Below are 27,146 nucleotides of genomic sequence, written 5' to 3' on the forward strand. Positions count from 1 at the left end.
TCAAAGGATCCAGATGGTAAAGTGTTAATAAGCTTGGTCTCCTGTGACAGTGTTCCACCCACACCACTCCCGTTCTATCCCATTTTGAGGTACCCCACCCCAACCCTGAGCTGACAAGCTCATCTCCTCCCCCCATACCTACCTCCATACTTGTTGCCAATCCTTCCAAGGCCACCTAACCTTCCGGCCCTATGCCAAGCTTGCTCCAGTCCAGTGGATCGAACTAGAGTCTGCCCTAGAGTAGGAAGAGCCCGAGAGAGAACACCCAATACAACTATTTGATGGCTAACTTACCATTAGTCATGGTCGTATCACTCAATGTGAAAGGCCTTCAAAGCAATAGAAAGTGAAGACTCGCACTTCAAGAGTTTAAGAAAATAAAAGGAGACATATTGTTTCTCCAAGAAACTCACTTTAACACTCAGGATCCACCCAATACATTTAAGAAAAGCTTCCCAACGGCCTATTTTTCATCCTTCAGTAGTAAAAAAAGAGGAGTGGCCATCCTTATCAAACAGAATGTACCATCTACGACAGTCAAAGTGATTTCGGACCCGGAGGGCAGGATCCTGGTGGTGCACGGGACCCTTGCAGAATCAGCTCTGACGCTTATTAATGTCCATGCCCCAAATAACGGCCATGCGGAATTCTTGCGAGAGGTTCTGGAGGCAGTCGACCCCCTGTACTTACCTTCCCTAATTCTTGGTGGGGACCTGAATATGGTTACTTCACCCGAAATTGATAGATCCGCAACAGGAGGTCAGGCCATATTCAAAGCTAACCGACAAAACATCAAAAAAATTCAGGACCTGATGAGGGAGTTTTCCCTGATAGATGCATGGAGGGCAAATTATCAGGGTCAGAGAGATTATACCTTTTTCTCGAACCCTCATCAGACATACTCTAGAATGGACTATATTCTGGTCACCAAAACATCTTTAAAGCGCTATACCAAACTAATATAGGACCAATTACGTGGTCAGACCACGCCCCAGTTGAACTATCTCTCCTTCCCCCCTTTTCTAGAAGCAATATATTTCACTGGTGAGTTAATGAGTCCTTATTAAATCACAAAAAAACAATGGTTAAACTAAGGCCTCACTAGCTGACTACTTTTCAATAAATAAAGGTTCAGTAGATGCAACCTCAATGCTGTGGGAAGAACATAAGGCCACAATTGTGGGTGTATTCATCTCTGTGGCCTCCCACAGGAAAAGGCTCAAACAAAAAATACATTAAGAACTATCAGACAAAATAGTACAACTAGATCAAAAACACAAAGCCAACCCTTCCAAGTCAATATACAAAGTTCTTTCAGAAGCCAGACTAGAACTAAAAAAGATACAAATAGACGAAGTAGAGAGAGCATTAAAATGGACTAACCAATTATATTACGAGAAGGGGAATAAGGCAGATAGAATCCTGGCAAACAAATGAAGAGGGGCTAAAGCCAGATCCCAAATTCCAGGCATTGGGCGCAAAAATGGCCAGATCACCTACGATAACCAGGAGATAGCCAGAGAGTTTTCTAAATTCTACGCGGACTTATATGATCTGAATCTCTCGGAAGGACTTCCTCATACATCGAACTCAGACGCTATTTCAAAGTACTTAGCCTCCTACAACCTCCCTCAACTATCTGACTTAGAAAAAACTAACCTAAACTGTAAGATCACACAAACAGAACTGGGAAATGTGATCAAAAACCTCAAATCAAATATGTCCCCGCGTCCTGATGGCCTGCCAAATATCTACTACAATTTTTTTTTCCGTGAGCCTTGCTCCAACACTTCGAGATGTTTAACTCATTCTTGGAGGGAAGTGAGATCCCGACAAATATGTCAACTGCTAATCTAGCAATTATCCACAAACCAGGCCGTGACCCCACCAGTGTAGCAGCTACTGTCCCATATCTCTGTTAAATTCGGACATTAAAATCCATAGCAAAATTCTCGCAAACAGACTAAACCCAATCCTGCCAGGTCTGATCAATATAGATCAAGTTGGTTTTATAACTGGAAGGGAAGCATCAGATAATACCAGAAAAATAATCAATATTATAGACCATGTACAATCCATTAAAAAAAGGCGATCTTACTCAGCCTTGATGCAGAGAAGGCCTTTGATAGGATTAATTGGGTTTTCCTGGACAAAACTATGCAATCTTTCGGATTCTCTGGGCCTTTCCTGGAGGGGATCAGAGCACTATATCATTCTCCCAAGTCCCTGGTTAAACTATCAGGCAATAATGTCGAGTCAATAAGTACTGTATTAAAAATGGCACATGACAGGGGTGTCTGTTGTCCCCTCTCCTCTTTGCACTTTCTATAGAGCCCTTGGCAGCAACAATCAGACTGCACCCGGACATCCAGGGGATAGATATTGGACATAGAACATACAAGATATCATTATTCGCAGATGATGTTATACTGACTCTAGCTAACCCTGTGATCTCATTACCAAACCTGATACAGTCCCTGGGTGAGTTTGGCAGACTATCAGGATACAAAATAAACAGGGGACAAGTCAGAGGCCTTGAACCTTTCCCTTCCGTGCCCTGAACTCCAATATCTACAACAAAAATGTAAATTCAAATGGCGAAATTACAGTCTTAAATATCTATGGATCAATATCTCTAAACACGACAAATCTCTTTATCAGAGCAATTACCCTACTCTATTTGGGAAAATCAAAAAGGACTTACTGGACTGGAGCAACCACCAGATATCTTGGTTCAGGAGAATGACATCAGTGAAAATGAACATTCTCCCAAGGCTTCTGTACCATTTTCAGACCCTCCCAATCCATATCCCAAATAAAGAACTGAGAACTATACAAAACCAAATGTTTAAATTTATATGGCAGTGAAAGAGACCCAGACTTGCTAGGTCAGTCTTACTTGCCTCTTGATCAAGAGGGGGAATGGGAGTGCCAGACATAGCTAGGTACTTCCACGCAGCCCAGCTATGCCAAGTTGTTGTGTGGAAAGCAGAGCCGGCCAAGTATTGCTGGGTGGAAATTGAGTCCACATATTCAAAGGACTGCCCAATACCTAAAATGCTCTGGCGATCGCAAAAAAGACGCAGGACTGAGAGGACTAGAACTAGGGCCAAAAAAGTTCACGATGAATCTGGTCCAAGGTAAAGAGAAAACATAAATTCAGCTCGACTGTTTCCCAGCTCCTGACGATTTTCGGCAACCCTAACTTCCCACCGGGAATAGGATCGAATCACTTCAACCAGTTCAAAAATAATAAAATCACAAGGATAGGAGATTTTTTCCACAAGGGAAAACTTCTGAGTCTTCAAGAGCTCAAGCTGATTTATCAAGTCCCAGACTTACACCTCTTCCAATATATACCAATAAGACACTTTATCCTGTCTACCCTGGGGGAGTTGGGGGGGGGGGGGGGGTCGGGCTTACAGGAACTCACTATGTTCGAAGCCCTCTACAAAGACGCAGAGTATAAGAAGGGTTTGATAACAAGAATTTACGCAGGGATCAAGGCGACTGGGAATACCCCGGCTCATAGATACTGTATATGATCAGATGGGCCAACGACTTGGCAATCGGAATTGACTGGGAACACATATGGGATAACGCGGCCAAACCATCCATCTGCACTATCACAAAAGAAAACATCTATAAAATAATTTATCAGTGGTACCTAACGACCTCAAGATTAAAGCAGATCTTCCCAGAAGCCTCAGACCAATGTTGGAGGGAGTGTGGGCAGGTTGGCAGTATGGTCCACATATGGTGGGATTACCCAGCAATACAGATATATTGGAGAATGGAAATTATAAAAGATATATGGAAGGAAGGATCCCAGCGGTCACTGCTAGCCTCCGTAAACTCAACCAAGCATGATTAATTAAAAAAAAAAAAAAAAAACTTTATTGGAACAAAAACATGGACATGAAAAAACCTCTAACGCGTTTCATCCCGTGAAGGGACTTTATCAAAGAGATAGATTCCAATACCAAGGGGTAGCTCTAAATAGGCAGTGATGATCTCCCATTGGGCTAGAAATAATTAGCGCAGATGCTGAATAGAAGCACTAATTAAGAAAGTAGATATAAACTTGGGTAGACCAGTCTAAATGGAGATACCGATTGGTATAGTACACATGAAGCAAAACACAATTGAACAAAAGTATTCAAATAAGTTAAAAAATGAAAAACAACAACATTTTAATCTAAATGAAAAGGATAAAAAATAAAGAATGAAACATAAAAAAGAAAAAAGTTAAAACATTAATCAAAACAATATCCATCTGATAACGTGAACCATATAAACCTTAAATTTAAACTAAGAAAATCTAATAATAATATAAACACCATGGGAAAATGAAAAAGTGTATATAAATATATGATATGATATAATAATGAGAAGACATGATTAGCGGAACTAGACTCAACTTAAACAGCAATAAATACATATACCTTTATAGCATATAACAAAAGAAATATATGTACATATGATATTGCAGATATGAAACATATTACATGGATAATAAGAGTACATACTCCTGTGCATTATCCTCAGACAACTCAATCTATAAGAAAATGTTTGAGTTCCCAGTCTAAGTTAATATGAAAGGGATGGAGAGTGTTCAAAGTATGTATCCAATACATTTCTTGTTTATTGAGAATATTTTCTCGATTACCACCCCTAGGATGACAGGAAATATGCTCTAATTCAAAAAAGGTAAAATTATCAATACTACCCCTGACGCATTCTGTAAAGTGTCTAGCAACAAGATGTGTCAAATCTTGCCTCTTAATGAGACGTACATGTTCAGCAATTCTGCTCCTTAAAGGTCTGATGGTGCGACCCACATATTTTTGGCCACACCCGCAATTAAGAACATTCATTACAAAACTTGTGTTACAGTTTAGAAAGTTCCTAATATGGTAAGTTTTTGTATTATTATTATAACCAACTACCTTAGTGGGTTGGGCAAATTTACACAAAGAACATTTTCCACAAGAAAAGAATCCTTTAGGTATACCCCGCACGTGGGGAAAAGCGGCCCTTGAGTCAAAAAGGCTTGGAGATAGATGTGATGCCCAATGTCTTAGCTCTATGATAAGTAAACTTGGGTCCCCCCTGTAATAAAGGGGAAATATCCCTGTCCAATAATAAAGTATGCCAATGTTTTGACACGATATCACGGATAGATTTAGATTGGCGACTATGTCGTTATGAAATAAGGACTCTGATTATTATTGAGGGTTGTCTTGGACATCCGCTTACGGAGTCTGGACCTTTCTTAACCAATACCGTATTCCTATCATCAGACCTTTAAGGAGCAGAATTGCTGAACATGTACGTCTCATTAAGAGGCAAGATTTGACACATCCTGTTGCTAGACACTTTTACAGAATGCGTCAGGGGTAGTATTGATAATTTTACCTTTTTTGCATTAGAGCATATTTCCTGTCATCCTAAGGGTGGTAATCGAGAAAATATTCTCAATAAACAAGAAATGTATTGGATACATACTTTGAACACTCTCCATCCCTTTCGTATTAACTTAGACTGGGAACTGAAACATTTTCTTATAGATTGAGATGTCTGAGGATAATGAACAGGAGTATGTACTCTTATTATCCATTTAGTATGTTTCATATCTGCAATATCATATGTACATATATTTCTTTTGTTATATGCTATAAAGGTATATGTATTTATTGCTGTTTAAGTTGAGTCTAGTTCCACTAATCATGTCTTCTCATTATTATATCATATCATAAATTTATATACACTTTTTCATTATCCCATGGTGTTTATATTATTATTAGATTTTCTTAGTTTAAATTTAAGGTTTATATGGTTCACGTTATCAGATGGATATTGTTTTTATTAATGTTTTAACTTTTTTCTTTTTTATGTTTCATTCTTTATTTTTTATCCTTTTCATTTAGATTAAAATGTTGTTGTATTTCATTTTTTAACTTATTTGAATACTTTTGTTCAATTGTGTTTTGCTTCATGTGAACCATACCAATCGGTATCTCCCTTTAGACAGGTCTACCCAAGTTTATATCTACTTTCTTAATTAGTGCTTCTATTCAGCAGCTGCGCTAATTATTTCTAGCCCAATGGGAGATCATCACTGCCTATTTAGAGCTACCCCATGGTATTGGAATCTATCTCTTTGATAAAGTCCCTTCACGGGATGAAACGCATTAGAGGTTTTTTCATGTCCATGTTTTTGTTCCAATAAAGTTTTAATTTTTTTTATTTTTTTAATTAATCATGCTTGGTTGAGTTTACGGAGGCTAGCAGTGACCGCTGGGATCCTTCCTTCCATATACCTCTTACCCTGATCGGCTGGAGCACGCAGGACGCCATCGCAGCAGGAGACTCAGCTTTTTATCAACTCCACGGCAGATCTCACAGACAGCCAGCTGAAGCTTACAGCACTTCGTTTGACACAGGAGCTCGGTAAGGGCAGCAGTTTCTGTTTTATTTGGGCCATTACTCTGCACCATGTAGAAGTATGTGTAGCCTTGTACTTTCCATCAGTCACTGCAATCTAGCCCCCACCTCGGTTTAGTCATTATTCTGTACGTGTGCTTATCTACTTCATTATCCACTTATAATTGCTGCAGTGCTGTGTCCACCTCCGTTTCCATTTCACAGGACATCAAGGGACTGATTGTTTTATAGCAAGTTTGGAGCATCTGGATATTCCCCTTTTTCGAAATTATAAAAGACACTACTAATCTGATTGTCAAACTTGACCCCCTGGTATACATGCTGGCCAAGCCGATCGAAAAGACCAACACCCCGACCAAACGCCTGATCTCACATATACTGACGGGCGCCAGATGCGCAATAGCGGCAGCCTGGAAATGCCCATTGCCCCCCTCCAAACAAATGGTCATAAATAGAATAGGGGAAGTAATGTTGATGTAAAGACTCTCTGCCTTCCTCAGACATACAACGGAAAAATTTCATAAGACCTGGGACCCATGGTTGGAAACTCAAACCTAGAGGGCCTTCAGGCTAATCTAGAGAAGAACTAACTGTAGATTAAGGAAGTGAGATGGAACACCCCCCCAACTGCCTATGTTTTATTTTTATTTTCTTTGTATTGTGTTTTATGATGTCTTAATTATCTGAAATAGCAAATGGATACAAAGGCCCGACGGAGCCCATGAAGACTGCTTTATATAATGTTATGAATGCTGTTTGTATTAACTTTCAAGGAAAAACTCAATAAAAAAATATTTGTACAAAAAAAAAAGTGTGATTCTTATATTTAAGAAAATGTCAAATTAGTGAAACTACTTTTGTCCCTGAAACTTGATTTCAGCACAGTTAACGGTACAAATGCATGTCAATGTGTTAAACCATGTGACTGTCCGTTAATCTTTTTTTTGTTATTGACTATTGTTAACTCACATTTGTAATGCTTCTACCTGAATTACCTTGCAGAATTGCACAGTAAACCCCAATGCCAGGATAACAGAGCGAGTAGAACGTCTAGGACATGTGTTCAGAGAACATTTTGCCAGTGCTGTTGGACAAGCGTGCGTGGAAATTGGTTACCAGGTAATACTCGGGTTATGTATTGTTGCAGTACTACCAAATGGTTAATTGTTGTACAGTAGGTGCAGTATTGGTTATCTGGTCAACATATGTAGGCATATTTTTTGATGTATTGTTTCTGATTTTATTCTATTTTTAATAATATTCTAATTTGCAGACATTTTATTGGAGGAAAACCGAAATGAAAATGTTTTGGGAACTAAAACGTTTTGTTTAGATTTCTTTTTAGTTGTTTACATATTTAAAACAAGATTCCCCCCTAGTATTTTTTATTTTCAGGTATGGGAAAGTCAAGTTCCCAAGATACTTACCGGAGAAGTTACTGGTTTTAAATACCTCTCTTTCTTGCTCTTCCCCTCCCTCACGTGCTCTTTCCCCTCCCTCTCTTGTGCTCTTTCCCCTCACTCTCTTATGCTCTTTCCCCTCGCTCTCTTGTGCTCTTTCCCCTCGCTCTCTTGTGCTCTTTTCCCTCTCTCTCTTGTGCTAGTTCCCCTCGCTCTCTTGTGCTCTTTTCCCTCTCTCTCTTGTGCTAGTTCCCCTCGCTCTCTTGTGCTCTTTCCCCTCGCTCTCTTGTGCTCTTTCCCCTCTCTCTCTTGTGGTCTTTCCCCTCGCTCTCTTGTGGTCTTTCCCCCGCTCTCCCTCGTGCTCTTTTCCTGCTCTCTCTCGTGCTTTCCCCCGTTCTCTCTCGTGCTCTCTCTCGTGCTCGTGACCCTCTCTCGTGCTCTCCCCCCCGCTTTCTCTCGTGCTCGTGACCCTCTCTCTCGTGCTCTTCCCCCCGCTTTCTCTTGTGCTCTTCCCACCGCTTTCTCTCGTGCTCTTCCCCCGCTTTCTCTCGTGCTCTTCCCCCCCGCTTTCTCTTGTGCTCGTCCCCCGCTTTCTCTCGTGCTTTTCCCCCGCTTTTTCTCGTGCTCTTCCCCCGCTTTCTCTCGTGCTCTTCCCCCGCTTTTTCTCGTGCTCTTCCCCCCCGCTTTCTCTCGTGCTCTTCCCCCCGCTTTCTCTCGTGCTTTTCCCCCGCTTTCTCTCGTGCTCTTCCCCCCGCTTTCTCTCGTGCTCTTCCCCCCCGCTTTCTCTCGTGCTCGTCCCCCTCGCTTTCTCTCGTGCTCTTCCCCCCGCTTTCTCTCGTGCTTTTCCCCCGCTTTCTCTCGTGCTCTTCCCCCCGCTTTCTCTCGTGCTCTTCCCCCCCGCTTTCTCTCGTGCTCGTCCCCCTCGCTTTTTCTCGTGCTCTTCCCCCCGCTTTCTCTCGTGCTCTTCCCCCCCGCTTTCTCTCGTGCTCTTCCCCCCGCTTTCTCTCGTGCTCTTCCCCCGCTTTCTCTCGTGCTCTTCCCCCGCTTTCTCTCGTGCTTTTCCCCGCTTTCTCTCGTGCTTTTCCCCCGCTTTCTCTCGTGCTTTTCCCCCGCTTTCTCTCGTGCTTTTCCCCCGCTTTCTCTCGTGCTCTTCCCCCCCGCTTTCTCTCGTGCTTTTCCCCCGCTTTCTCTCGTGCTCTTCCCCCGCTTTCTCTCGTGCTCTTCCCCCCGCTTTCTCTCGTGCTCTTCCCCCCCGTTTTCTCTTGTGCTCTTCCCCCGCTCTGTTTCTTGCTCTTCCCCCCATCACTCTCTCTTGCTCTTACCCTGCTCGCTCTTTCCCAAGACGCGCTCTATAGCTCTTCCCCAGCTCTATCTTTCTCTCCTCCCCGATCTCTCTGGTCTCTCTTCCCCCGCGCGCTCTCTTGTTGCTCTTCCCCCGCTCTCTTGTTGCTCTTCCCCCCCCTCTCTCGTTGCTCTTCCCCCCCCTCTCTCGTTGCTCTTCCCCCCCTCTCTCGATCTTTGTGCTCTTCCCCCTGCTTTCTCTCATTGCTCTTCCCCCCGCTCTCTCGTTGCTCTTCCCCCCGCTCTCTCGTTGCTCTTCCCCCCGCTCTCTCGTTGCTCTTCCCCCCGCTCTCTCGTTGCTCTTCCCCCCGCTCTCTCGTTGCTCTTCCCCCCGCTCTCTCGTTGCTCTTCCCCCCCGCTCTCTCGTTGCTCTTCCCCCCGCTCTCTTGTTGCTCTTCCCCCCCGCTCTCTCTTGTTGCTCGTTCCCCCGCTCTCTCTCTTGTCTCTCTTCCCCGCGCTCTCTTGTTGCTTTCCCCCACGCTCTCTTATTGCTTTCCCCTGCGCTCTCTTGTTGCTTTCCCCGCTCTCTTGTTGCTCTTCCCCCGCTCTCTTGTTGCTCTTCCCCCGCTCTCTTGTTGCTTTCCCCCCGCTCTCTCGTTGCTCTTCCCTCGCTCTCTTGTTGCTCTTCCCCCTGCTCTCTCTTGTTGCTCTTCCCCCTGCTCTCTCTTGTTGCTCTTCCCCCTGCTCTCTCTTGTTGCTCTTCCCCCTGCTCTCTCTTGTTGCTCTTCCCCCTGCTCTCTCTTGTTGCTCTTCCCCCGCTCTCTTGTTGCTCTTCCCCCGCTCTCTTGTTGCTCTTCCCCTGCTCTCTTGTTGCTTTCCCCCCGCTCTCTCTTGTTGCTCGTTCTCCCGCGCTCTCTCTTGTTGCTCGTTCCCCCGCGCTCTCTCTTGTTGCTCGTTCTCCCGCGCTCTCTCTTGTTGCTCGTTCCCCCGTGCTCTCTCTTGTTGCTCGTTCCCCCGCTCTCTCTCTTGTTGCTCTTCCCCCTGCTCTCTTGTTGCTCTTCCCCCACTCTCTCGTTGCTCTTCCCCCACTCTCTCATTGCTCTTCCCCCCCGCTCTCTCGTTGCTCTTCCCCCCGCTCTCTCTCGTTGCTCTTGCCCCTGCTCTCTCTCTCTTCCCCCGCTCTCTCTCTCTTCCCCCGCTCTCTCTCTCTTCCCCCGCTCTCTCTCTTCCCCCGCTCTCTCTTCCCCCGCTCTCTCTTCCCCCGCTCTCTCTCTCTCTCTTCCCCCGCTCTCTCTTCCCCCGCTCTCTCTTCCCCCTGCTCTCTCTTGTTGCTTTCCCCCCGCGCTCTCTTGTTGCTCTTCCCCCCGCGCTCTCTCTTGTCTCTTCCCCCCACTGTCTCTCTTGTTGCTCTTCCCCCACTCTCTTGTCTCTCTTCCCCTGCTCTCTCTTGTTGCTTTTTCCCCGCTCTCTCTCTTTTCCCCCGCTCTCTCTCTTCCCCCGCTCTCTCTCTTCCCCCGCTCTCTCTCTCTTCCCCCGCTCTCTCTCTCTCTCTTCCCCCGCTCTCTCTTCCCCCTGCTCTCTCTTGTTGCTCTTCCCCTGCTCTCTCTTATTGCTCTTCCCCCGCTCTCTCTCTTGTTGCTCGTTCCCCTGCTTTCTCTTGTCTCTCTTCCCCGCGCTCTCTTGTTGCTTTCCCCCCGTGCTCTCTTGTTGCTCTTCCCCCCGCGCTCTCTCTTGTCTCTTCCCCCCACTCTCTCTCTTGTTACTCTTCCCCCACTCTCTTGTCTCTCTTCTCCCGCTCTCTCTTGTTGCTCTTCCCCCGCTCTCTCGTCTATCTTCCCCCCGCTTTCTCACTTGTCTCTCTTCCCCAGCTCTCCTTTTTTCCCCTTGTTCTCTCTTGCTCTCCCCCCCCTCCTCTCCTCTCTCAATCACCCGTCCCCCCGTCCTATCACTCTCTCCCCCCTCCTACGTCACTAAATCTCCTCTTCTATTCTTTCCCCACTCCTAATTCCTTTCACCCTTTGCAATCCTCCCCCCCTCACAAATCCTCCTCTTCAACCCCCCCATTCCACACACAAATTCTCCTACCCTTCCCCACCACACAAATCCTCCTCCTCTTCCCCCCCAATGTTACCTTGAGGGGTGCAGTTGTCTGCGGGATACTCCAGGGATCAGGCTCATCTCACGCCGGCCTTTCCATCCATGCGCATCTGCAGCGAGGCCCCAGCTCCCAGCTCCGTTCCTGCTGCAGATCCTGGCTGGACGGCGTGAGAAGATGCTGGTGGGCCAATGCAAATACCGTTGTGTCTGGCCATCCCTGCCCTAGACAAACCGTGAAGTAAAGCTGGTAACTACACCGGTTAAGCTCCAAGACACCTTGGTTCCCATCCTGTAAAAAAAATAAAAATAAATTGGACCTTTTCAAGAATTTTTGACTTTATGTAATCATTTTTTGCATGTGCATTAAGTGCTTATTTGTTTTCCCATAGAGATATAAAGTTGGGGTGCGTTTGCATTACAGAGTGATGGAATCCATTCTTAAGTCAGTAAGTATAAAATTGAAATATATATATATATAGTGCAGTATAAATGAGTTCTTCAGTATTCGGTGATACATTTTTTATTGGACTAACAATTTGTCATAGGACAAGCTTTCGACTAACACGGCTATTTTCTGCTTTATATATATATATATATATATATATATATATATATATATATATACTAGCTGATATACCCGGCGTTGCCCGTGATTTACCCCCTTCACAGCTGGGTGGCCCCCACGTTCACAACTCCGTTCCCCTTCACAGCTCCGCCCCCCCCCCTTCACAGCTCCGTCTCCCCCCCCTCCTCCTTCACAGCTGCGGTTTCTCCACCCTGCCCCCACATCAGTCTCCACACCCCTGGCCCCCACATCACTGTCCCTCGCCTTGCACGTCACATAACTCTCCCCCCCTTGCCCGTCACATCACTCTCCCCCCCATTGCACGTCACATCACTCTCCCCCCCTGCACCTCACATCACTCTCCCCCCATTGCACCTCACATCACTGTACCCTCCCTTGCACCTCACATTACTGCCCCCCCCCCTCATCAACCCCCGGCTCCCACCACACAGACTGTCTCCCATACACACACAGACTGGAGTAAGAGGCGCAAGTTTGGAGGTGAGTGCCAGTGGGGAGAGGAGGGGGGTTGGGGGGAGGAAAGGCGGCAATCGTAGCAGGAGGCTCCCCGTGTCCCCCCACCGCCCGCCCCAGGGGACAGTCAGCCGTGCCCGCTACTGCCCTGCTCCCCCCCTCCCCCCCGCGCCCATCTCCCGCCCCCGGTGGAGCAGTGCGGCACCACAACGCGCGGGGAGTGTGTGAGGCGGCGGGTCGAGGATGGCAGGCGGCGGGGCGGGTTGAGGTGTGGAACGGCAGGTGGAGGGCGGCGGTGGCAGGGGTGGATGTTACCTGGAGGCTCAGGAACGGCGTGTGGCTCTCGAAGAGAGTGAGTCACCAAATGGAGAGTGAGTCACCAAATGGAGAGTGAGTCCAAGAGGTGCACGCGGTGTGAGGGTGGTGTCACTGTCACGCCCTCCGTAGATGTAGCCGTGACGTCAGGCCGCGCCGCAGACCAGTGAGGTGAGGGTGCAAACAGACATACAAACATTTTTTCAGTCTTATATATATAGATATATAGATATGCAGGGGAGAGGGAAGTGGGGGGAAAAAGGAAATTGTAAGAACTACTTAGATCTGTTTACAAGTTTCTTTTCTCATTGTATTTTAGGAGGAAGAGCGCTTGTCCGTTCACAATTTCAGGTTCGTTTTGCAATTGTTTGGTTTATTACATTTCATTTTAGATCGCAAGTGAGAGGAAATTAGCTTAGCAACTGCTTTGTAAATCCCTTGAGGGACTCTCCCCTATAACAGCTAGGACTACTAATAGTTGGCTTCCTGCCCTCTGTTCTTGTCAGCAGCTTCCAGTATGCACCTCCATTTCGTACCAATCCCTAACTGTATGTTGCCTTAATATTACAATGCGTTATCCAGTCATGGAGACCATGAACATACATAACATTTTTTCCCTATTTCAGCATTCAGAACTACTTGTTTAGCATAGCACAGTTAACAAAATGAAAATGTTTTCAGTATTGCAGCATTCTGCTTGCTTTGGGTGTACCCAAGTAACTTTAGCATGGTATTTGGTAATAAATATGTGTGTGCAATCACAATGAACAGCCTTGGTTTATAAGTGGAACATTTATTTGTGTTATGTAAACTAATAAGTATGGATTACATTTTAATGTATATGTATGTATATATTGTGATGTCTCCATCACGTTGCAGGGTATTTTGTCCTATATTCAAGGCAGGAAACACTATAGTTCGTTGAACAAGGTTTTATTTACAGGGGATAAAACAAAACAGGAACCAAACAAAATGCCTAGCTCCTCTTAGAGCACTAACTAACACTGTTGTTGGTTCCTAACTACCAGCTGGAGGGCTAAGCCCCTTACTAACAACAATATCAAAACAGTCATATGCAGGTCATTTTACCTGCTGGCTCCCAGTTCTCTCCTGACTGCGATACGGGGAAAGAGTCCAAGCCTTGTCCCAGGCACATCCTTCAGGGAAACCTGATTCCCTGTGGCTCACCTTGTTCACAGCCGCAGGGTTCTTCAGGTCTCAGGCACACTCTTCTGGGCAGTCCCCACAGCCGCTTGCCCTGTCTCTCTGCAGGTTCTGTAACAGGAAGCTAGACCAACCAGTCTCCTCCTAGTTGGGGAAAAGTCTTTCTCCCTCCGCTCTGGGGAAAGCAGTCTCTCTGTGTATGCTTAAAAGAGTGGAATTAGTGGAGTCTCAGATCCCTATTACACTCGTACTCAGTCAGAAAATGCTGGCCCATTGGATGTCTGATCAGGACATAAAAGTATGAACCACTATATAGTAAATGTTAGCTAGAATAGCTAGATATTAGGCTTGATAAGCATGGCTAATATTGGAGATCATTACTACCTGTACTACCACAAGCCTTGAGAAAGCGTGCAAATGCACGCGAAACGGCCATCGGAGTATTGATTTTAAATTATTCTCAGTCAGTTCCAATAGATGTTTAGACTCTGGTCTCATTAAGAGATGCAGAAATAAATATATATATATGTATGGATGTATATATATGTATGTATCTATATATATATATGTATGTGTGTATATATGTATGTAGACTGTACTCCTTTTAAACTAAGTTAGTTACAGTCAAGAGGATACCAGTCCTTTATGACTGATGTTCACCCTTGATCACTACCTAGGCGAAACATCACTCTTTGTTTTGTATATCTATACTACTGACCTATACTATTTAGCACTCGTCGTGTTTCTATTTATATATACCCTGTTATTTTAATAAAGATTACTAATAAAAAAATGTAATACTATAATCAATACGTATAGGTACTCGAGTGCTTTCAGTTTACCAGGTTCTTTTTCTCGCTTTTCTTACCATTGTACTATCCTGGGAATAGCACCGTACCAATATCAGTATCAGCAGAGCAGGGGTAACATCCCTTCCCCACCCACCCCCAGGTTATCTCTGTGTAAGCAAAATCTCTATGTGCAGCTCTCTCTGCCTTCTCCACCTCCTGTTCAATCAGGAGTGCTGCTTGTTGATTAGTTGCAGCTGCTGCTAGCTTCTCCAGGGGAGGTTAACTCCCTGTAGGCTGGAAGGCACACTATCTGCACCACTCCATCCCAAACAGAGACAGTGACTGTATCACTATATATATACAGTGGTGTGAAAAAGAAAGTACACCCTCTTTGAATTCTATGGTTTTACATATCAGGACATAATAATCATCTTCTAAAAATTAGGTAAATATAACCTCAGATGAACAAAAACACATGACCTATTACACCGTGTCATGATTTATTTAACAAAAATAAAGCCAAAATGGAGAAGCTGTGTGTGAAAAAACTAAGTACACTCTTACTGCTTCCATAGGAATTAAGATGCTAAGTAGCACAGGTGCTGCTAATCAAATGCCCTTGATTAATTGATCATCAGCAAGTGTGACCACCTCTATAAAAGCCAACGTTTTAGCAGTTTGCTGGTCTGGAGCATTCAGGTGTGTGTTAACACAATGCCAAGGAGGAAAGACATCAGCAATGATCTTAGAGAAGCAATTGTTACTGCCCATCAATCTGGGAATGGTTATAAGATCATTTCCAAACAATTTAAATTCCATCAATCTACAGTGAGAAAGATTATTCAAAAGTGGAAAACATTCAAGACAGTTCTTCCCAATCTTCCCAGGAGTGGACGTCCCAGCAAATTCACCCCAAGGTCAGAGCGAGCAATGCTCAGAGAAATTGCAAGAATTACATCTCAGACTCTACAGGCCTCAGTTAGCATGTTAAAGTTCATGACAGTACAATTAGAAAAAGACTGAACAAGTATGGTTTGTTTGGAAGGGTTGCCAGGAGAAAGCCTCTTCTCTCTAAAAAGAACATGGCAGCGCGGCTTAGGTTTACAAAGTTGCATCTGAACAAACCACCAGACTTCTGGAACAATGTCCTTTGGACAGACGAGACCAAAGTGGAGTTGTTTGGCCATAATGCACAGCGCCACGTTTGGCGAAAACCAAACACAGCATATCAGCACAAACACCTCATACCAATTGTCAAGCACGGTGATGGAGGGGTGATGATTTGGGCTTGTTTTGCAGCCACAGGACCTGGGAACCTTGCAGTCATTGAGTCGACCATGAACTCCTCTGTATACCAAAGTATTCTAGAGTCAAATGTGAGGCCATCTGTCTGACAGCTAAAGCTTGGCCGAAATTGGGTCACGCAACAGGACAATGATCCCAAGCACACCAGCAAATCTACAACAGAATGGCTGAAAAAGAAAAGAATCAAGGTGTTGCAATGGCCCAGTCAAAGTCCAGCCCTCAACCCGATTGAAATGCTGTGGCTGTACCTTAAGAGAGCTGTGCATAAACAAATGCCCACAAACCTCAATGAACTCAAGCAATGTTGTAAAGAAGAGTGGGCCAAAATTCCTATACAACGATGTGAGGGACTGATAGTCATACAGAAAACGATTACTTCAAGTTATTGCTGCTAAAGGTGGTTCTACAAGCTATTGAATTATAAGGTATACTTAGTTTTCACACATGGCTTCTCCATTTTGGCTTTATTTTTGTTAAATAAATCATGACACAGTGTAATATGTCATGTGTTGTTGTTCAGCTGAGGTTGTATTTACCTAATTTTAAGACCTGCTAAGGAACAGATGATTATTATGTCCTGATATGTAAAACCATAGAATTCAAAGAGGTTGTACTTTCTTTTTCACACTACTGTATGTATGTGTATATATATATATATATATATATATATATATATATATATATATATATATATATATACACACACTACAAAAAATATGTTCTGTATATGTTATTACAACAATGACTGCCTTTTTGGCCTAAAAATGTATTCACTGTTAAACTGAGGTTCATTTAAACTTGGGTAAACAAGGTAATACACGTTTTTGCAAGTGGATGTGTTGTTTATTGTTCTCAATGATTCTATTTCCCAGCAAACTGTTAAATAATGACATCTTTCCTACGTGTCTGTTGGCCTGTGCTGTTGAGGTTGTCATGGCTACATATGGACGTAAGTAAAACCGTTTTAGCACTGAAAGATTTCTTGATGCTTTAAACATATGTTAGGAAATGCAAAGGCGTGGGCAAGATACAGTATGTGGCTTCTTATCAAATGTAGTCTTGATAAATGTAAAGTTAATGTCTTCAGAACCTATGTGTAAAAGGTTAAATAATATACAAAATTGCAGGACACATAGTTAACTGGAATTGGTGCTATATTCTTCAAAATTAGTGAATGGGGCTAATTTATAAATTAGTGTTTACAAAAATACAATGGAGTCTTTAACATTTTGTTAGTTCTGAAATAGGATAGGTGATATAGGAAGCAAATTGGGGTTGAAGTGTAATAATGCTAACACAGAAAAGGAAATGACAGAAATATTATTGTACTGTATGTCATAATGGTTTCACGTCCTACAGTGCAATTTAAAGAAACTGCTTTAAGTGTTTTTCCTTTTTTCCATCTGCAGCACCATACAAATGATAGTTTTTAGGATTAAATAATACAAAGTTTCTGTACAAAACTTTGTAAAGTTATTTAGGAACAACTTCCAAACTGAAAGGGGAGAAGGAAGAATTAAGTCAATATCGCTTTTTAACAATTTAAGTCGCTGTGAAAGTAAACAGAATTGGTGGTTTAACTGCTCAAGGATATCGAATCGTACCGCATGGGCAGGTGCTATATCTAGGGCACTGTTTTTCAAGAGGGGTTCCTAGGAACCTTGGGGTTCACCGGGCATCCCTAAAGGGTTCCCTTCAATTTCAAGGTCATTTGAAAATGATACCAAATACATTAGAAAGTACAATACATTCGATCTCAGACATGCTATTAGAGATGATTGGGGTTCCTTACAATGCATCTGATCGCAGACACGCTATTAGAGAGGGTTGGGGTTCCGCAGAATGTCGCAATATAATAATAGGGTTCCTTAACAAAAAAAAATGTTAAACCACTTCTTTATGTTATAAAATGACATTGAGATCAAAAGAGATATTGTGCACTTTATAAAAGGGCATCTTTCTGAGAGTGCCCAGTTAGTTTCTGAGAGTATTGAAGCGGATAAATGTAACTTAATTACTTAATAATTATGGTTATTAAATTAAAATATAACTTTTAATCAGTTTTATTAAGATAAAAGTTAAAGATGGGTGGTGGAGGAGTGGTTATCCCAGGAAAGCAAACTGCTAATTGCAATAGTTTGATGAGATTTGCACATTTACATGAAATGTGTCTGAAAGTAACAATTCAATTACTGTACTGTATACACATATATATCAGTGAATTGTACCTTTCAGGTAGATTTTATGTAAATGTGCAATTCCCATCTATGTAATCTGTTGCATTTAGCAGTTGGTTTTCCCGTGATAACCATTCTTCCCTCACCTCCACACTCATCTTTAGATTGTACGTAGATATTGTGTTTATCTTCTTCAAACTGATTACAAGTTATATTTTAATGTAATAACCATCATTCGTAGGTAACGAAGCTGCATTTAGCCGCTTCCATACTCAGACACGGTGTAATTGGACACTCAGAGTGCATCTTTCTCTACCTCTCTCTTGAGCTGTGAAAGTAAAGCCCAAAAGGTGCATTGTTTTTCTTTACTCACAGCTCCCTAGCTCTGGCGCACTTTCCCCTTTTCCAAAGTACCTCCTCACCATCTTCATGTCAAATGTGAAATAACTTCTGAATGAAGCATTTCAATTGCCTTTACACATTACTACGTCCCCTATGCACTGCATTTAAACTGTTAATTTGCCTACTGTCTTTGTATAACTCTTAACATACAGTAGCATTTAGATTCAGGGCTACAGTGCTTTTGGGTTTTTAGGCCCTTCATTTTAATTGATAAAGAGTCGTGTCTATTTTGTGAAGCACTGCGTACTCCGTGTCTTTGGTTTAAATAGAAATGTATTATACACTTTAGACAGGTTAGCTTCTCCATCACAATGTTTATATATACTCCTGAAGAACGACCTCTAAATATCGAACTGTGCTAATAATGACTTTTGTTTAATCTAGGAAATGCTTTTCAAAGCCAGTCCAATCCAGGAACAAATCTGTCCTTTCCATGGATTCTCCATGTTTTTGAGTTGAAGGCCTTTGACTTTTATAAAGTAATTGAGAGCTTCATTAAGGCAGAACCAAGTCTGACCAGAGATATGATCAAGCACCTGGAGCGCTGCGAACATCGGATAATGGAGTGCTTGGCTTGGCAGTCTGTGAGTAAATTGCTAGAATTTGTTTTAATCCTGTAATGTGCTGTACATTGTTGAACAGTGTCTGCAGTGTCAATGTAGTCAACAGATGCCCTTGGATTTCACATTTCCAGCTCTTTTTCAGGCCTTGGTTCTTCACATCCGAGGCCACATTGGAAAGAAGCCTGATCAACTGCAATATTGGTTTCCATATCAAAATAACGATTTGTTTTTGCTTCAGTCTGGCTCTAAATGCCAGGGTATACAAAAAGATATGCTCTAAACTAGGCCACTGTGTTGCAGGGACTGAAAAAAACATTGAACCCAAATGTATAAAGGGATATATAAACCAGAGCCACTAAAACAAATGAAGGCTGCTCTTTTCCATTCAACAAAGATGAGCCTTTCTGGTATTCTTGTTCAACTCATTTTCAGAAAATTAGTAACTAATAACTGCAGAAAGGCTACCTAACATAATGATGGCAAACCTTTCTTACCCAACAGTTAAGCATACTATACAAGTTCCTCCTACAGGAAGTAATAATGGCTCATTTATTCAGAAACTTTTAGTGAAGTTGGCAATTGTGTACTTTTTGCTTTTGGACACATACATATATATATATACACACACACACACACACACACACACACACACACACACACACACGCATTTATATATATATATATATTTATATGCATTTATACATTGTAAATGCTGGTGTAGCAGAGAATCCAAATGTGGTCAGCTAACTATACAAAGCTCTCCGAAGACTTATCATTAAGCTTTCACAGTAATATATGTTCCATCCTCGAGTGACCAATAGGTCACAATTTCAGGGCAGCATGTGGCAAAGCAAGTTATCCTCATTATAATTAGAGCCTGCTTCATTGACTAAATAAAGAGGCAGTTGCAAAAATAGTTTTAAAATACTTGTCGGACTCCAGCTTTTTTTTTTGATCAAATGCATTTAATTTATTAAACAGGCCACTGCATTTAGTAGTTCACTTTAATAGTAGAGAAATCTTGAAATCCTGGCCTGCTGGTTGCTCTTGATGTACATTTGGGATCCCTGTTCTAACCTACCACCACCACTTCTGAATATTTACTACCTACAGTACAGTACTTTTTTTGCATTGTGATTCAAGTCTTTTGTCAGCTTGAATTCACACATGTATTTTTCTATGTTCACCTCCTTTACTTTGCCTTCATCGCCCTATTTGCTTAATTTTGGGGTTCCTGTGTAGTTTTTATTTCTTATTTATTTATCAAATGTTTTACCAGGAAATAATACCTTGCGTTTCCGCTCGTTTTTGAGTATGTCCTGGGCACAAAGTTATACATTTTATAGAAAAAGATATATACAATAATATTGTGGAGCTCTATAGATGTTGCCATATATGCTTGGATCTAGATCATATACATTTCAACAAGGTTTCTCTGATGCGCGTCTCCCCGGTGAGAATACTGTTGGTATGATGTATCAATGTACTGTTTCTATTTGTAGGTATGATGCAATTATGTGCTGGTCTGTGCTGCTGCTTTTTACACGCGTTGGCCTAAGTAGTTTACACCACCTCAGACTTGACATATTTGTTATTTTTACGCTGGTTATAGGTAAAATTGATGCACACACTGAAGCAGTAGTTAAACCTCATTGCAATATGTGCATCATGTAGCTGTTCTTATTGTTGTCCCCTAAATTACCAGCTGATAAAGTAAGATTGACCGGAAGAGCTGACCCCCAAACTTTAATACATTGACTGTAAGGTCTCGCTCAGACAGAAGGCGATGCGATGTGCGCAAATCCGTCGCAAATTTGGGTTGTGCGGTGGGAGTTTTCAAACTGAAAACTCCACAGGTGGCAAAGTGCAGAGTTGTCGCTGCGACATTTTGCCATCACAACCCAAATTGAAATTTGGGGCTACAGTCATGTGACGCAAGCTGGTTCAGCCAATAAAGGCGAACCAGCTCCGTGACGCGTTCGTTACACACCCCCGCCACGCCCCCAAATGCTGCGATCTGCATCCTGCCGTTTGAGCACAGATCGCTGTGCTGCAGGAGCGAGCGGCGGGGGCGCGAACGCTAGCAAGCTGCCGTAGCAGCCTGTCTTAGCCAGCCCTAAGAAATGCAAGATACAAATGTCACTATTTCTGTCAACCTTGCTTCAATGTTTCTCTTATTCACCATTCACTATTGATTTATTAGGTAGTATCAAGTTTAAAATCCAAAGGAAAATCTCACGCTATAATATATAAAATTTCAAACAAACTATCTACAAAGTCCTGAGTACTCCTTGGTGTAAGTGATTTCACTTTGCTTCTGCTCTTGCCTCGGTTCTGTTAAGTCCACACACTGTTACTTTCCATGAATTTAGACTTTGTATTTTGTGGAGAGTGGTTTTATTAAATTTCCAGGTAAAGTATGATAAACCACAAAATTATAAGATATAATCTAATAAATGTACAGTTGGCGTAAATTATGGAAAACATTTTGGTACTTTTCAGTTGTGATGTCAGATAATTTGTCTTTCATTGACGTTAATTGTTTAACGTTTAGGCTGATCGAAACCTTCCAGGGGAAGCAATCATTTGTAAAGGAAGCAGTATACTGTACCAATTATTACATTCTGCAGCTAAACATGGTCTAGAAATATTTCTCTAGTCAAATGTCATCATAACGTTGAAGTTTTTTGGGCATGGTTAAAGCACCAGTCTTAGGCTGCGTCCATAGATAGGCAGACCGCGTGGCCGCTGAACGTTCAGACTGCCTAAAGGCAGTGATCGCGTCTATACAGTGTGCAGGCGCGCACGATGTGCGTGAAATCAGTTGAAACTGATTTCTCGCGCTTTATGGCGGTCACGTGAGCAGTTCGCCCAATGAGGGCGAACCAGCTCGGTGACGTCACAGGCCCGCCCATAGACACGCCCCGGATGGCGCGTGTTCTAAGGCCAGGGAAAGCACCCGCTTTCGCTCAGCCTCCGCGCGCCTCCGCACGGCTGCAGTGTCTATGGACGCAGCCTTTCCAATCCACTAGGTGTTTTATGCAGGAGATGTCATCGTGCATGGCGATGTGTGGTTGTGTAGGTGGAAGTGTGACGAGTAGAGCTGGGAATCTTACTTTATTACACAAGGCAAATATTACCCAACCTGTACTTTTACATCTTTAGTCTGCGATTACAGTGGCTGTGTGCGATGGAGCGCATGATGTCACATAAGCCTGTCACTCGTGGGCAACCTGTACTGCGGTCGGAGGCGTGGCCGTGACATCACGTGAGCGTTTCTCCCTCATTGGCTTAACCGCGCACGTGACCCAGCCGTCGCACACTCTATGGGCGGCCTCATAGAGAACAGATCTGTTCGCACTGCACGTGCACGCCATCGCTGCCACTATAATCGCGGCTTCAGGCATTTTGTTGTGCACACATTCAAATAATATTTTTTAATCCATGTTTTCTACACAAATGCCATTTTGTTTAGCGTGTACAGCATGTCTAAACATTTTCCTCATTTATACTTCTCACATTTGTCCCTGACAAACAAGGCATGAATTGTGCAGTCTCTCCTTCGCCATAATTTTGTCTTTAACATAATACACTAACTTTTCTTCTTTCAAGTGTTGGTTAAAAAATGAACTGTTAAGATAGCAGCATGATGAATTGAAACTTAAACATGTGCTGATAAAATCCAGATAGCCACAAGATTATCACTCTTTGCAGCATGAAGTGAAAAATGAGGTCTAGAAAGTCTATTAACCTAGAAATAGTACTGAATCTTGATGTAATAACTATTAATATGACTTAGTAACTTCCAGGGTATTTAACAATCCATCATGTACACCAATAATACAGAGCCGGTGTTTTATATAGTGGTAAGAATGTACAATTCTGAATATTTTTCTATTTATTTCTAATCTTACAGCTGCATGATAGTAGCAGCAAGATGGGACGCAGGAGCTCTTGGGAGCGGAACCCCATTATTTTCAGCTCTGAGGACCCCCTGCTTCTTGAGATACTTACTGGCACCCCTTAAGGCCATGATTATACAGGGAAACTCGCGCAGTGCTGTGCGCCTTAAAAACAACTTTAAAAAAATCAATAGCTGCGCACATACCTGCTGTGGCGTGCGTGCCGCGTGGAGCTGTAGGGCGGCTGTCTCCTGGCGCGATCTGCAGATTTGTTCTTGGCTGGCAATGGCCGCGTCACGTGAGCGGTTCCAGCCAATGAGGGCGAACCGCTCAAGCCACACCCCCGCCACGCCTCCTTGCCTGCTCTCCACCGGTTCCCTGGTATAATCACTATGCTGCTCGGCGGCAGCGCTGGGTGACGTCACAGAATAGCGCTGCCGCCTAGCAGTATTTGGTATAATTGAGCCCTAAGGAGGTATCTCCACTCAGGTTTAGATGTCCCATCACATGGGCCAACGGGAAGCAGTGACATCATATGCGCCTTCCTATTGGCCCATGTGTCCGGGGTTTTAAACCTGAGCTAAGATAGCAGCCCCCCTTAAGGAGGTATCTCAGGAAGAAGGGGGTCCCCACAGCTAAATTTAATGGGGTGCAGCTCCGGAGACTCCCTGCTTCAATCCTACATGTATTACTCAGCTCTTTCAGCCCCCTGAGACCTTCCACCACTAGGCGGCGCCTTACCTGCTTACTGCCTAGGGACGGACCTGATTAAATGATTTCAGTAAGATGTTGACATAAAGTACATTCATTTTCTTGCACATTGCCTTCACCATGTGTTTTTCGTAGTGCCTCTAAAAATGACATTTTCTAACAACTGCTTTGTAATTTGGGCCTAATTTCTAGAAGTTGGGATTGTTACTGCATTCCTCACAGAAGGTAAAATCAACATTTCAAAATGGCAAGTGCCTATTGCTTTGGTTTTGGGCCTACACATAAAGGGGGACATTTGCACATTTTATTTTGTAACCTCACCAATGACATCCCAAACAAACTGTACAATTATAGAGAATGTTGTAATATAGAGGGGTTTTACTGTTTTGATGTCAAATATCTACCTAAATGGGAATGAACCTTTTTCATATTACATTTGTTTAACCGTTTTTATTAAACTCTGAAATTAGCAATGCAAATTTGCAGGAAAATATAAAAAAAATAGCAATAAAAAATGGGTGTTCTCACCGTATTTAGAATAATCTATGCAAAAATATCATTACTCCAAAAAGTATAGTGCATGAACTTTCCATGACGAACGTCTAAATCGAGCCTTTTCCGATAAGACTACAGCAATGGCTAACACGTGGTAGGACATATCTATTCACACAGACAAATTGGCAATCGCAGGCAATCAAAGGGTTAATGTTTCTCCCCCCCCCCCCCATTCGCCCCTCCTTCCCCCTCTTCTTTGGAGGCTTCTGTGCAAATCAGCAGAATTGTGCTGTTCATATTCTAACTGTACAATTGCACAGCCTAGATATCCCTGTAATCCCCTAAAGTGCTTTGCAACTAAAATAATTACCCAAAGAAAAGATGGGAAAGATTCAGTAGGGCTTTGCCTTTCTGTATTTGTCTCAAACATTTTCTTAATCTTAAATAACATCTTGAAAAAACTGATGTAAAATGGTTGGTACTATTGTAAGATAACAGCGTGGTGTTAATGTTTCTTATGAGTCAAATATGTCGCTGAAGGGGGCTGAACTTTTTGGCCACAGTCCATATAGAATTTGTTTACCAGTTTTACTTCCAGGGGGATCAGCAACGCATTGCAAAGTGATGTATTGTAGGTTTCTCTGGCAGTAAAATGGTTAATATAGAGATAAATAACTGCTCGAGCATATCTAGTGAGGTACTGTAAGCTTCGAACCAGAAAGGTGCTATCGGAATCTGAACCATATTATATACACAAGATCCCTACAGTATGATGCACTCAAGAGCTGCCTCTAAAATAAAACTTAGCATTTATTGTAACTATAATAAAATGAGGGCATTTAAAAGAGAAGTAATTAAAAGAGAAATAATTATTCTCAACTAGAGTCAACGTGTGCTCTTTCAGTGCTGAGGGGCCAACTCCTGAGGGACATACTGGATATACTGGTGCAAACAGAAGGAGAGTAGCCCCTCTGCAACTGGACTGTGTAATCTCCAACGTGAGCCCTAAACTCCCAGTTAGAATACTTTGACAGCATGAAAAACATGTGTTCACCCCCCCTCCCCCCCCCCCCCTCTATAATGAATGTGGCACGCAAGAGAAATGAAAGCACCCAGGTTTCTAACATTTAGCTAACTGGGCGTGAGTGGCTCAGTGAGCAAAGACACTGACTGGCACTGAGTTTGAAGCAGGGGAGCCTGGTTCAATTCCCGGTGTCGGCTCCTTGTGACCTTGGGCAAGTCACTTTATCTCCCTGTGCCTCTGGCACCAAAAATATAGATTGTAAGCTCCACGGGGCAGGGACCTGTGCCTGCAAAATGTCTCTGTAAAGCGCTGCGTATAACTAGCAGCGCTATACAAGAACATGCTATTATTATTATTAACTGTCAAAAGTGGGAGTAGTGAACACCTGAAAGCCACACGAACACCATTTATATATTTTTTTGCGACCACATTGTGGTATCAGCTGAAGGTTTACAACTGACCCTCTGCTGCAAAGAGCTGATGTTGTGAAATGTGTGAAGGAGGTTGGTTAACAGGAAACTTACAGCGAAGACTTGTGAACTAGCACCTTTCTTGCAACACATGGTGACCTGGCCTTTACGGGCAGGCAGGAAACTATAAAACTAACCTTGCAGCGAGAAAATATTTTATATATAACACGCAGATTATTGATTTATTTTATTACGATGGTACCAGTATATTCCACAGCGCAGTACAATGTGGGAGGGAGGACAGTAACATGATATACCAAAAGTACACATAACTGAAGACAGATGTCCCTGCTCCAAGGAAATTACAGGTAGTTAGGGGCATTAGTGTTCAATATATCAGCTTGTATGTTTAATCATCCTTGTACACTTATGGGGGGCCGATTTTATTAAATTGTGAGATTAGCAATGCAAAGTTGCATGAATATTTATTTATTATTTTGCAATAAAAAATGGGTGTTCTCACCATATTTAAAATAATCTATGAAAAATATCATTACTCCAAAACTTATTGTGCATGAACTTTTCATGCCGAACGTCTAAATCGAGCCCTTTCCGATAAGGCTACAGCAATGGCTAACATGTGGTAGGACATATCTATACACAGACCAATTGGCAATTGCAGGCACTCAAAGGTCTAATATGTTTCTTCTCTCCCGCCCCCCAATTCCCTCCTTCTTTGGAGGCTGCTATGCAAATCAGCGAGAATTGTACTGTTCATATTCTAACTCTACAATTGCACATCCAAGGCATCCCTGTAAATCCCCTAAAGTGCTTTGCAACTAAAAGAATTATCGCAAAAAAAGATATAACATCTAACTGATAAAAACACTTCTAAGCTTTTTAGTTTTAATCTATAGATGCTAAAACGTATTTAGAAATCGGCCTTCTGTAAGGAAGTGAAATCTGTAAAATGCTGAAGTGAAATAAAAGCAGCGGCTGCATCGTATTGCGGGGAACATCCAGTGCTGGTGGGCTGGAGACTTCGCTTCAGGTTAATCCCAGGGTCTGTTCTCCCTGTGACTTTGGGTAAGTCACAATATCTCACTGTTCCTCAGCTAGAAAGTTACATTGCAAGCTCCACTGTGCAGGACGCACTACTTGCGCATGATACATTGGAGGCCGATCAGTAGATCATGTACTGATACAGTGGACTTAATTGCTTCAAAGCCCAACTAACATATAATATATATATATATATGTAGCGGTCATGTAAAATGGCTACAGTCATCTCTCCTGCTGACAGTAAGGCCTGGTAAGTTGTGGGCATGCCAGCAGTAATTATGGAGGTTTGCCCTCACACCCTGGTGGGGTGCCCTGTGTATGGATGGGAGTGGTCACATGCTCTGACTCCATGGTTAGTGATGTCAGAGGTGTGTCAGCTTCCAGAGTGTACATAAGGCACAGCACTGTGTCTAAAAGTTAGTTCTGGCAGGAGTTCTAGTTCTAGTACAAGTTCAGCTAGGAGGAGTTCAAGTTCTAGTCCTAGCCTGAGTTACTGAGAGTTCGAGTTATGTTATAGTAACTGAAGAGGAGACTGTGTCCAGGGACCTGGCACAGGGCAGA

The 27,146-nt window shown here is 43.0% G+C and overlaps 1 protein-coding gene across 2 annotated transcripts in view; it reads left to right on the forward strand.

Annotated features, from left to right (window-relative positions):
- RB1 (RB transcriptional corepressor 1) overlaps positions 1–27,146 on the forward strand; it is a 276,260-nt gene that overhangs the window by 94,198 nt on the left and 154,916 nt on the right. For both annotated transcript variants that reach the window (XM_075591161.1, XM_075591160.1), the window contains exons 13-17: positions 7,450–7,566; positions 11,615–11,671; positions 12,899–12,930; positions 16,712–16,788; positions 18,803–19,002. In XM_075591161.1, coding sequence (XP_075447276.1) covers positions 7,450–7,566; positions 11,615–11,671; positions 12,899–12,930; positions 16,712–16,788; positions 18,803–19,002 — 483 coding nt within the window. The remainder of the gene's footprint in view (positions 1–7,449; positions 7,567–11,614; positions 11,672–12,898; positions 12,931–16,711; positions 16,789–18,802; positions 19,003–27,146) is intronic.

This window comes from Ascaphus truei, chromosome 3 (genome assembly GCF_040206685.1).
Source record: "Ascaphus truei isolate aAscTru1 chromosome 3, aAscTru1.hap1, whole genome shotgun sequence".
NCBI classification, from domain to species: Eukaryota; Metazoa; Chordata; class Amphibia; order Anura; family Ascaphidae; genus Ascaphus; species Ascaphus truei.